Genomic DNA, 12,922 nt, shown 5'->3' with positions numbered 1-12,922 from the left:
TAAAAAGCTTGTTACAGCCATTTATCTGGGAAACATACAGTACCATTTAAGCTAGGTTTTTCAAGAGAATTCTCTAATCAGAATAAAGTTGAGCTTTAAAATGAAGTACATATGCTAAGAATAAATTAATCTTGGACTAAGCGTATTCTAACAGAAACGTTACGTTACTTTCTGTAGAACAAAGCAACTTAATTTTTTCTGTATTTGATTTTAAGAAAACGTCTTGGAAACAGAGGGCAAGCCTTTATTTGGATCTCTGCAAAATAGACAGGTATGGGCAAGTAAAAGATGCAATATATTTTAAACAAAAAAGCTTATATACATATATAATACACATATTTTGGAAACTTACTGTTGAAACTGCTAGTGTCAAGATCATTCTCTGTTGAGGGATAGCTCAAAACGTTTAGATTGACATGAGCATTTTGAAAGAATAATGTTTCTACTTATACATGGAAGTTCATATTAAATTCACTTATCGATGTGTTTTCTGTCTGTAGAGATAGATATATTTTTACAGCTTTATTTCACTATTATATCTTTGCTTTTTTCCTGTCCAAACGTTTTCTCTTGCGCTCTAGCACAGTGGCCTTAAAGCATTAGTGCAGTTTGCAGCTGCTCAGAGAACAACGTCACCACAGGTCCTGATTCAGAAACATCTGATTCGTCTTTTAGGAGGTATCGTTTTCCTTTTGTTTTACTGCCTTTCATGTCACAGAAGTTTCTGTTGCAAAACGGCGCACACATTAATACAGTATAGGAGCAAAGGTTAGAATACTGACAACAGTGATAATTTCTCTAGTGTTGCCTGAAAACATGGAGTGTTGCTTGAACTTAAGTAATCAATAATTCTGTTAATCTAGCCCTGTGTCACTGAAGTCCCCCCAAAAAATCCTCTATCCTAGATTACCTAAGCCTGGAGATACTCAGATCTGGAATATTTACAGGTGATGAACAATCCATTTCTGGCAGTGTTCAAAATTCCTCAAATTCTGTACTGAACAGATGGATAAAGCCACAGAACAGATATTCCTCTCTTAATTGTGAGGCTTCATCTTTTTAGTACTTTCAAAAGGCTGCTTGCGGTTTAGTTTAAGATATTTTGGTCTGAGGGAGAGCTAGTTTGAGACACATAGCTATTCTCCATGTTTTTTAATGATTAGGTTAGCATGGTGGCCTTTGTGAATCCCCGTCTTTGCCTCCTACTTGATAGGATTCTTAGGTGTGGTACAGACTTTTGTACTGGGATGGGTTGTGAAGCATCTAGTGTTGCGGTGCTTAAGTACGTTTGTGGACTTCACCGTTAACACTGTGTTCTAGAGAAATAAATAACAGATTTTTGTCTCAGAATTTTGAAGATATAGTCATTAAAACTGTGAGCTGGTTGGGCATGTAGAAATAGCTACAGATGCACAATCAATTAAATAAGTGGTAAGCAGTGAGTTAAATAGATACTTTCTTAGTTCAGACTTGGACATTTTTTTGACAAAACAGAAGTGATAGAGGATCTAAAATCAGATACTGATATTGCAGTTCAATAATAAAAAAAAGAAAATACATATGAAATGCATGATTGATATCTTTATTTTGTAGTTCTTCTACCAAACTTTAAAGTGGAGGACACTCCATCCCTCTTAGAAGTAGATATGTTCCACGTTTTGGTAAGCAGGTTCATTTTATTCTTCATATTAATACCTTTTTTTTCAAACATGGATTTTTTGTGTACTTTACCCTGTAGATCGTCCTACATTATCTGTTCAATTTGCAAGAGTTAAATGGTTATACATGAGCACCGCATACAAGGAAATGATTACATATGACTGCTATACATGAGTGTTTACTTTTAGTTCTCATGTTCTTCTAGCTTTCAGGTTTTTGCTGTCTCACTTGTATTAAATTTCATGTTTGCAATCTTAATTATCTTTTTATTACCTCCATTGCTATCAAACCTTCAAAAAACCCTGAGGTGCACCCACTCAGCTTGTTTCTCTCACTTTCCCTTTGTCCCAGTAGGCCTCTCTTACCTTCTGGTTCCTTTACCTTCGCTCTTGTTACCTCCTTTTTCTTATCCCCTTCTTTCTGTTCTTAGTACGAATCTGTATTATAATTTCTTCTACTGTTAAAAAAAAACCAAACAACAAAACCAAAAAAACCAAACCCACCGAAATAAAACCAGTTTTGCTCTCGTTGCCTTTCTAACTAATGCTTGGTCTGTCTTCTCACTTTTTTAAAATGTACTTTGTCTTATGTCAAAAACCAGAAATTAAGCTTTGTAGGAACTAGACAAGCTTTCTTGGTGTATCTCTAAACTGGCAATTACAATTATATTTGAGTTTCCTGCATGCTAGAGGGGCGCAAATGGTTAAAATTTCCCAATGAGTGTTTGCTACACTTTGTGAATTAAAACTAGCAAGATAAATGAACATATTTAAATTGTCTACAGAAATGAAATATAAATGTATAGTGAGAATATAATTTCTATTAACCATGTAGCTTTTACCAGATTTCTGTTACTTTAATGTTTGCTCCTTCCCTTTCATTGTAGGTGGGAGTTGTGCTATCATTTCCATCTTTATACTGGGAGGATGCTGTAGACTTGCAGCCTTCATCAATTAGTTCAGCCTATAACCACCTCTACCTCTTCCACCTGACAACACTGGCACACATAACACAAATCGTTGTCTCTTCAGCAACAGGTAGAGGTGTATTTGGATTGGATTATTCTGATGCTTTTATACAGTTTCTTGAAAATAATGGACGAACACCATGAGTGTCTTCTGGGTATAAAATTCCTCATAATAAATGACTCTAAGTGCTAGGTAGTAATAACATTTCTGGTAAAAAGTAAACAGCACTACATCATTTTCAGAGCATTTTATTAAATCACTTCTGTGAGCTTAGCCTAAGAAAACAAAATAGTTACTGATATATCATTATTTGATCAAGTCATTTGTTCCAGAGCAGTAACTTTCCCCTCTTCGCTCCTTGTAGGAGAAGCAAAGCTATGCCCAGCAGCAGCACTCTGAGCTGTACAGTGACAGTATGGATTTGGGGAAATAAACTTTTCATTAGCCTTCAACCTAGTAAATACCCAGAGCCAAAATACAGAATCCTGTAAACTGTTAGGGTGGAATTTCACTTTTCTCTGTATTTCATACTACTGTTAAAAACTGTCAGTAACATACAAGCTTCCTAGCTGCCACTTTTCTTTTTGTTCAACATGATGGGAATTAAAAAAAAATAAATGCCTGTAACTTAATCTATGTAGGACAGTAACTTCAAAAGTTCAAGGGAAGGAAGCAGTTTTTGTCAGGATGAGCAACGAGACAGTAATCCTTGATTGTTCTTTACAGCATGCAGTTTTAGGAGAACATTTATTAGGTTAAAAACAGCGAATAGAAAAGCATTAAGCAAAATAAAGTGGAAATATTTCTCTAATGCAATTTGAAAAGAAAAAAAGCAGCTCCTATACATGAAAAAAAAGCGTATCACAAATGAAGCGCGTTTACCATAGGATTCGTCTTTTTGTGTGCAGAATCCCCTACTTCTCGATCATCTGACAACAGTGAGGAGGCACAGTCTGCACAGTCTTTCTGCAGAGAGGTTTGCCAGTACACCGGTAGGTAAGTACCAGTTCAGTTATAGCATTGCATTTTCCTAGAAAGATGGAAATCCACAGGGATTGACCTGAACAACACAGAAAACGGGAAAAAAAAATCCATTTTGTACGGGTAGTTAGCACAATGCTTTGTGCTTTCTTCCTACACTTCTGAACACTGAGAAAAAGGAAACTGGTGAAAGGAATGCTTTCAGTTAAAATAGCTACTTTTTGTGGACAGCAAAGTAAATTCTTAGTCTAAGGATGAAAAAATACCTATATCCGTTCTGCAGAGAAATACAAGCACTAACTACAGTAGTTATTTTTTTTCTTTGCCTTTTTTTTTTTTTTTTTTTTTAGATCTCAATTATAGATCGAAGCCAGAAAGAAGGAAATGGTTCTACTATAAGACGGGGGAGAAGTGTAAAGCTAAACACAGTAGCTTATTTGTTTGAGCATTAGTGCCCATGTTTTCAGACTTTTTTCATAAATACAGATACAGGCTGTTTAGTACTTCAGTATCTGTGTGAAATAAGCTAGAAAATATGAATGTATCCTCTACAAATTGTGCTTTGATTTATCTTCACCAAGGCTAGTTGCAAAGATACGTTTCTCAAGGATTGACAATGCTACCTACTTGTCTAAAAGTTTAAAGTATAAATTTCTAAATATTTAAAATTTGGTATTTAAATAATAGAAGTAATTTTTCTGAGGCATGAGCTTAGAATCAGAGGTGCTGTGCATTTTGGAAAATCAGGTCACTGTACTGAGACACCTAGGTACAGAATTAAATGCCAAAGTTTAGGCAACCCAGCTCTGAAATTTTCAGTGTTTTAATTTCTGTTTTTGCATTGCTGTCTTCTAACTCTGACCTATGTGTGCTTAAACAGCACAATTGACATAATAATTTTGCAAAGGTCTATGATGTTATAATACACCTTTCCAGGTTGTTCTTCAGCACATCCTGGTCAATATTTGTTTGAATATCTTGTTCACATTTAACTTTAATTTTTTTTAGGAAACAGGCATTTTAAGTAAGTTAAATTTACTATGAAATTCAGACTAAATTCTCATATTGTACAAACTACAAGAATAATTACTGAGATGAGTAGACTCTGGTATTTTTTCTCAAAAATGAGATTAGTATAGCTTTATTTTAAGCAACCTGAGTGCTACTGCTGTGGCTTTCATAATGAAGTATGATATATGAATTTTTTTAATTCTGTTGGTTCTGTTTTTCCTGAAGAGTGTTTGTTTTTCCTCATTTTTGAATTGCATTCAATACACCAATTGAATGGAAAGCTTTCCCCATTTAAAAAAAATTACTGGCTTTTGGTAATGAAAAAGCATCTAGTGCAAGAATCAATTGCTCTGTGTGCTGGTGTACTGCACAGTTTAAATCAGGTTGAGTTACCTAGAGATGGGTAGCTACGTATTGGCTATTTAGTTTTTATAATTCTGAAAAATATAAGTTGAGATAATTTGAAGGCTTAATGTAAGTGTTCTACATAAACTCAGTGCTCATTCCTTAGGCAAAGAGGAAGTCAGAAATTAGATGTCTCTGTTTGACAGTTTGGGATACATCAGTGTTGTTTCTACATAGCTGTCATTCACGTTTTGGCTAGCATTGGTAGAAAGTGCTGGAAGGATTTGCGTTGTGAACTACTGCAGCTATTTCTCATTTGTGTATTACAGTTGCTTTGGTCAGGATGTTCCAGGCTGGCTTGTGTGGAATTCTGTTAAAAAAGGCATCATGCCTTACCTTCGTTGTGCTGCTTTATTTTTTCATTATTTGCTGGGAGTTTCTCCACCTGAAGAACTACTACAAGGTAAATATGAGAAAGCAAATTTATCTACATATTGACTTAGTTTACTGTTTTCTTGGAAGAATAGAATTTTAAAATGTTCACAATAACAATAGTTATTACATTAAAACTTGGAAAGAAAAGGAAATGCTAATTTGTATAGGATGGGACAGGCTTGAGAAGCTGAGTTGTCTCAGCCTTCTTTGAATGGAAAAGAGTTACTACTGAGTACATGCAAACATATGAATTATCAGTGTCGTATTGGTATCTTTGGATATCAGTGGATAAAAAGTACCTGTGGATAAAAAGATTCTGTGTTTTAAGGATAAGTCAAGGGGCTTAGATTACATCACCTGAGAGATAGCTTTCAGTATATTTAAAAGAAACGAAAACACAAACTTTTTTGTGCAGTTGCTAAATGCTAGAGACATAGGGATTCAATAAAACAGAGCCAAATAGAAACAAAGCACACTATAGAACTTAAACTTCTTCCTTAAAGGATCCTAATGCATTACAGGTACTAAACCCCCAAATAAATATTGTCTTCTGTCAAAATGCAGTGAGACACAGAATCGTCAACTCTTTGGAAAGGAGGACCAAAATCGCTATGAACAACTGAGACAAAATATAGCATTTTAAAGTGATTTATATAAACTGTGAACTAAGTTTGAATTTGGTTAGGATATGTGTGTCAAAATCTCTGCAATTTGGGATATGCTATTGTCTTTACTATTAGTCTGAAACTTCGATTCTATAGGGAGGGGTCTTCCTGGTGAATCATCAATGCCATTTTCTGTAGCAGAGCCAATAAATGATCACCCAGCAAACTATTAAAACAATCCAGCCTTATGTACTGTATTAACACTGGCTTGATCATAGCAAAATTTAATATCATTGCAGGCCAAAAGGATAGTGAAAAGCTAAAATGTTTTAAGTACAGAAATCTGCTGCGCTAATGTGCTGCATATTGTGCAGTGAAATGGAATTTAAGCAAGGAATTTGGTTTTTACAGTGACTTATGCATGACTTAAAATAACTTAATAATATGTCAATTTCGTTAAACCTAAAGCAAATCCTCAGCTAATGCAAATTATTATAGCTCTGATTAAGTCAGTGAAATTACATCCAATTGTACTAGCTAGAACCTAAGCTGAAGCTGTAAGATGCATATTATTCAGTGGAAGAGGGACAGGAGATTTCTAGTTTTGAGTGAATTATTCAGCAGTGCTGGAACACTTTAACAGTTGCTCGTGGTTTCTTTTGCAGTTTCTGAAGAAGGGCAATTCAAGGCACTTTGTAGTTACCTCTCTCTACCTACCAATTTGTTCCTGCTCTTCCAAGAATATTGGGACACAGTAAATCCACTGCTTCAAAGGTACTAATTGGGACTGGACAGGCCATGTTTTTCTGTTGGGATTGCCCTATAGGAATTCTGGATCAAATCTGTTAATAAGTGATTGAGCTCAAATTCATACATTCATTTGATGTGCATGAGTATAGTGAGTCTCTTAAAGACCTTCAAAAGCATAAAGCACTCTATATCTTATGGTAATTCAAACATTAAACAGTTACAGTTTAAGGGACTAGTGCTTGCAGAGCTACATGAAATCATTCATGCAGAAAGAAGTTATTGTAAACCTTTGCTTGCCTGATATGCCACTTACTGTTCATTGGTCTGTTTTTAATCTGTCTACAGCAAGTGCTGATTACATGAGCTAGACAATGAGAATATGGAAAACTATGTAGCTAGCAGGGTGAGGCTTTGTACTATTTCTTCTCTGGATTTCCAAAACAGTCTGATGAATGTCGAAGTTAGCGTAATGATTAAAAGGTACAATTTGAGTATTACGTACATTGCAATCTAACAGTAAAGAAATAATTGGTGAGATTATCTACAAATACAAGTCAAAATAAACAGACACATACATCCCCCCCCCCCCCCCCTCTGAGAAAAATCCTGGTATATTGTGTTGGAGAATGTCTCCATGTATTTACTGTGACTGTTGGAGCACTTGGTTGCATTAATTGTTATTCCTGGTTCTCGGCAGAATTCTCTGGCTCACACTAGCTATTCCTGGGGTGTGTTTGCTTCTGTTCTGTTTTGTTGTATAGCTTCCTTCAATTTAGGAACATTTTGAGCTGTTGACTCCAACTTACAGTTCATATAACTGACCTAAACAATTCCCTACATAAAATTTTACTATAATTAATTGCATTTGTAGTATATATAATTACTTGTAAATTAGTAGCATTTTCACCAGTAAATTAGTAAAGAAGTTTACCTTCCATGTTCCGTTTGCTCAAAGACATAATGGTGCTTATAAGAGAACGCAGAGGATAGGTGCTTGTGAACAGTAGAAAATGATCACTTGAGGTAGTAATAACAAATCCATTGCAGTGCTCCCAGTCAAAACCAGAGGTTTCAAGTAGGAGGCTATGCATTTTATGTAATAGTAACAGTTGTCAAATCATCATGCAAGTTCCCATATGTTTTTTGAAAGAGTCTTATTTCAGAAGACTAAATTTGATGACTGTTGAGAAATGTGTTAAATAAAGCTTACTAGATTGACCATCTGCTCCAGTTCTCTCTCCCTTTTCCTCCTTTTTGTAGAAATAAAAGATGTCTTTGACATAACAATTCCTCTGTTTAGTAACTTGCCACTATCTACCCTTGTTTTGGTAGGCACGTTTGGCCATTCTAAGCAAGCATGCAACATGCAATAAAGCATTGTAAAATAACCATTGGGTGATGGTTATTAAGTAAAAACAATAAATATTTTCCTAGTAGAGTGTATGATATTTTCTTATGCTGTGGCTTTCAGCAGATATATTCCAAAAGGAGCTGTGTATTGTAGCCCACTTTGAGAATCTGAAGATGTCTGAAGACTGCATTTTTTTAAATCTATGTTAATTCTGTGTTTTCATGTGCATGTTGATAATTTTAGGCATTGTTGTTTTTCTCATAGGTTTTTCTCTTGTATACAAACTTAACATTCTTTTCCTGAAGCAAAACTATAAAGAATAGCTGTTGCTTTTTCTGAAGCTTTAGCTAAATTATCAGTCCTTTGTTTCTGCTCTGTGTCTGCTTGTTGCTTACTAGTTTAGTTTAGTGATCCTAAATGTATATTATTATTAAACACTGTCATCTGCAAATGTCTGTTTGAAATAGGTGGTGTGCTGACCCGATGGTGTTAAGTTGTTTGAAGGGGAAAAGCATTGCAATAAGGTAAGTTTTTGGTGGTGGTGTTTTTTCTTCTGTTTTTGACTAGAAACTGTTGAAAGAATGAAGGGTTTGTTGTGGACAAGTTAGAGGGCTTGTATTTTCTTCCTCCTGCTCTACTATCAAAAGTAGATTTCTCTTTAAATAGTTGTGTATTATTCCTCACGCAGTGACTTTTCATTGAGAATGTACAACATTGTTAGACAAGTTATCTAGCTTTCTCTAGGAAAAAACAAAAGCTAGCTGAAACATGAAATGTCTTCATACATGTAGGTTGCATATGAAATTTAATTTCATCACTTTTACTGGAATATAGAAATGCTGAAGCTCCCACATGGAGCCTCTCGCCTGAGCTTCTAGGACCGAAGAGTTGCTCTGGAACTGCAGAAGTTTGCAGAAAAGACTGAATGACTAGCAGTATAGTGATTTATAGCTATCCATTCTATTCTTTGCTGCAATCTTTATTCTCATAATAGTTCTTTTTCACTTACCCAGGTATCCTAGGAAAAGAAATAGTTTAATAGAGCTTCCTGAAGACTATAGCTGCCTTCTGAACCAAGCCTCTCAGTTTAGGTAAGATGTGATATATTTAGTTGTCTTCCTAGGTGTTTTGTCACTTTTAGTCACTCTTACGTTCTTGCAGTTACTGTAATTGATGTTAAAACTATGTACAGAAATTATTTTGCAGAAGTGAAAGCACAGTTATGGTTATACTGGCCAATACTAGCACACCTTCATTTTAAGTCATTGAAACACAACAGCTCACTAAATGTAGTCACTTGTGTTTGATAGGGTAGCATATAAGATTATTATCGCTTAATCTGCTGGTCATTTTTCACCAGCGCAATGTGTGTTTGGTTTGACTATTAGCCTGAAAAGTATTTTTGTACTGGACATAACAAGCCCAGAAGGCTGGCACTGGTTAATGCCAGGAAGAGTGAATCATAGTCCCTTCTAACCTGAGTTATCCTAAGGGATAGCAGATCATCTAGTCCAACCTCCTGCTCAAAGCATATCTTGCAGATGAAATATTTCAAGCAATGTAAAAACATAGCCAGAGGAGGTAGATATGTGAAATATCGTTATGACATAGTATGTCTTAGTTTTTAGTTTGTTCGTGGGTTGGGGTCTTGTTAGGTTTTTTTTTTATTGGTGGTGTTTTTAAGGAACATTTTTAAGCTAACATTTCTCTTAAAGTTTTAATTCCTGCAATAATGTTCTGGTTACACTTCTTCTAGATGCCCACGGTCTTCTGATGATGAACAAAAACATCCAGTATTGTGTTTGTTCTGTGGGGCTATGTTGTGTTCCCAGAATACGTGCTGTCAGGAACTGGTGAATGGGGAGGAGTTGGGAGCCTGTACTTCTCATGCTCTTCAATGTGGAGCAGGAGTCTGTATGTTTCTCAAGTAAGTAGCTAGCCAGAATTTAGTATGTTAAAGAGTAAAGGGAAATACTTGAAGGTCAGAATTCATAATATTGTCAAAGCACTTGATTCTTTTTGTCTGAGATGAAGAAACGTTGCTTTGACCTAAAATACAGCTCTACAAAAAACTTAAGAATTGCTGGGAGTTGTCTTGTTTTTTAAATGTAACTATTTTTTCCTTAAGAATCAGGGAATGCAAAGTTGTCCTCATTGAAGGTAAAACGAGGGGCTGCTTATATCCTGCTCCCTACTTGGATGAATATGGAGAAACAGATCCAGGTCTGAAGTAAGTAAAAGTTTGACTGACTTTCTTTCTACATTTCCATTTTGGTATCTCTTTCTTTCTTACACCCATTAGACAAGATGCTCTTCCTGCTAGCATGTACAGCACTGTAATATGTATCTTGGCCTGGTGAACTTAAAGTTTAACTTCAAATTCCCGATGGCAGTTTCCAGGCATCAGTGGGTCATTCATAATGGAAAAAAAATACACTTCTTTTGGTACTGTTGAATGGTGTTACTTTTCTCAAGAATGCTTTGTATGCTTTTCATCAGGAATGTGCAACAACTGCCACTGCTGAAATGGCAGTCATTGCTTGTCACATGTAGAATTTTTTTCGTTTCCAATAGACTTGTTGGAATAGGTGTTCACACAAGTATTTAATATTTTCTGGCTATTGTTAAGAGTGTTAATGCTAGGCTGTTAATGGAACAGTTTTTCAATTGCTATTCTGATGTGCTTATTGGATATTCTTTTTTCTTCTATGAAGAAGAGGCAATCCCCTGCACTTATGTTGGGAGCGTTACCGGAAGCTCCATCTGCTATGGCAGCATCACTGCATCATAGAGGAGATTGCCAGGAGCCAAGAAACGAATCAGATCTTCTTTGGATTCAACTGGCAACTGCTCTGAGTCTCTCAATTTTTTTAGTGAAAACTCTTACCTTTGGCAGTGCTTTGGAAAAGGAAAGGAGGGTGGAAGTAAATAACCTACTCTCAAGTGGATTCTGTAGTTTGGACACAATTGATGGATTCTCTAGGTTGGATGTATTACTGATACATTGAAACAGAATCTAAGGTCGTATGTTTTCCTTTTTTTTTGTCCCCGCCTCCCTCAAAAAGGAGGAAACCTGCATAATATAATTATTACTGAACATTCAGGTCTAGAAATATTTCCGGTTTTTTGAGAAGTTGTAGTTGTTTCACGTTTTGACGAGGACTGTTCCACATGTTTTGACGAGGACAGCTTACCAAATGCTGTGCTTCAGGGCACATAGCACATTTCTATCTCTTCCATGCCTTGAAAATATACCTAAATGGTGTTGCTATGGAAAAGCTTCCTTTACTTTTTCTGGGTTCTTTTCCCAAGCTTAGTGAAGCTTTTAAGTAGTTCAAGATCTGTGACATAACACTGAAGTGGAAGTGGTGCCAGGCCTTTAGTAATCTGTAGCAACAGGTATGGCAAACATTTAAGTTGTACAGAAAACTCTGCATTCAGCTATATCCCGGGATTTAATGAAGAGTTTTCATTAATGAACCCTTTAAAGGAGAAGCGTGGGATAGGAAGTGCATGGGGGAATTACCATCTTGCTTGTTGCATCAGAAATTAAAGTCTGTGCTTTTTGCATTTCCAGAACTGCACTTTATCTGATGAATTTGTCCTCTATTAATGTTGTATATCCTAAGAGGTCTAGGGCTATGCCATTTGGCTAGGTTGTGGTTAGTTTTACTTCTTTTACAGTTTGTCTTCTGAGATTTTCCCCGAGAACCAAACATGAAAATACCGTTAGGTGGTTAGTTGTACTGTAGCTCTGCAAGTTATACAAGAGCCAGAGACTTCAGTGAAGTAGAATGTCATCAAAGCTATGGCTGGACTAAAATCAAAGCCTAAAAGCAGCAAGTTTTAGAATGAAAAAAAGTTTGTTTGCCCATATTTGAGGAATTTTCCTCTCTTCATCCTCTGTCACTATTGTTCAGAGCTGTTCCTGCGTAAATGAAATTGTGTGTTTTGGGGGGAATGTTCAGTGGTTCAGTGCCAGTTAGAGCAGAAAAGGGAAAAAAAGGTGTCTAAGTCTGTCTCTTTGCCCTTCAGTAGTTAATAGCATATTGTGATTGAACTCTCTCTCAATAATATGTGATTGTGTTTCGGTTCTAAGTGTTTGTTGTTGTTTTCTGAATTTCAACCGTAATATACATGAGAGAATTTGTGACGTGATGGGTAAAAGTGCTTTCCCAAGCAATCCCATTTCTGTGTGAAAATTTGAAGTTGTCAATACCCTAAATTTCCCCGCCCCTTTGCTATTTGGATTCTTTTGTGTCATTTTAATAAGGCTTGGGAGATTTTCAAATTAATGTCTGAGAGCGTGTTTCTTTGTGATTTCTCTTTGTGTTTGTTTGGGTTTTTTTAGCTGATTATTGTATGAGAGATAGTAGAATCACAAATAATGATTTAGATTTAAAAATCATTGTTCTCCTAGTTTTTTAAAGTTTTTAGAGCACATATGAGTGTACTGAAAAGCACCATAACTCATCTAAAATGGAATACCAATGAACTCAAATATTTTCTGGTTTCAAATACTTTTTTATAACTTTTGCTATAGTCCTTCCCTGGTGATATAAATAGTTAGCTTTGGTATATTTTTCAGGTATTCTGTTTCTTGCAAGACCATTCTCCTTATTTTGATTTTTTCAGATTTTAAACCTGAATATGAAGCTCTTTAATGACAAACATTAATTCTGTTAGTCTTCTCTAAAATATATTTGAAATGCATACTAAACTTAGAAGAACAGTCGTCATGAAAACTTGCATGCACTGGTGATTTCTGAAGTCATCAAAACGCTTCTTACCAACAAAAATATTGGATTAAGACTAGC

At 35.6% G+C, this 12,922-nt stretch overlaps 1 protein-coding gene across 3 annotated transcripts in view; it reads left to right on the top strand.

Moving 5' to 3' along the window:
- The window catches only part of UBR1 (ubiquitin protein ligase E3 component n-recognin 1), a 74,021-nt gene extending 61,592 nt beyond the window's left edge, over positions 1-12,429 (top strand). For all 3 annotated transcript variants that reach the window (XM_086613427.1, XM_086613426.1, XM_086613429.1), the window contains 12 exons: positions 216-271; positions 582-678; positions 1,594-1,661; positions 2,546-2,696; positions 3,536-3,623; positions 5,294-5,427; positions 6,670-6,778; positions 8,573-8,629; positions 9,119-9,196; positions 9,862-10,032; positions 10,234-10,335; positions 10,820-12,429. In XM_086613427.1, coding sequence (XP_086469553.1) covers positions 216-271; positions 582-678; positions 1,594-1,661; positions 2,546-2,696; positions 3,536-3,623; positions 5,294-5,427; positions 6,670-6,778; positions 8,573-8,629; positions 9,119-9,196; positions 9,862-10,032; positions 10,234-10,335; positions 10,820-10,961 — 1,253 coding nt within the window. In that variant the 3' untranslated portion in view covers positions 10,962-12,429. The remainder of the gene's footprint in view (positions 1-215; positions 272-581; positions 679-1,593; positions 1,662-2,545; positions 2,697-3,535; positions 3,624-5,293; positions 5,428-6,669; positions 6,779-8,572; positions 8,630-9,118; positions 9,197-9,861; positions 10,033-10,233; positions 10,336-10,819) is intronic.
- Positions 12,430-12,922: the final 493 nt, after the last annotated feature.

This window comes from Tauraco erythrolophus, chromosome 6, assembly GCF_009769465.1.
Source record: "Tauraco erythrolophus isolate bTauEry1 chromosome 6, bTauEry1.pri, whole genome shotgun sequence".
NCBI lineage: Eukaryota > Metazoa > Chordata > Aves > Musophagiformes > Musophagidae > Tauraco > Tauraco erythrolophus.
The sequence above is the reverse complement of the archived record's forward strand: the minus strand, read 5'-3'. Positions and strand labels throughout refer to the sequence as shown.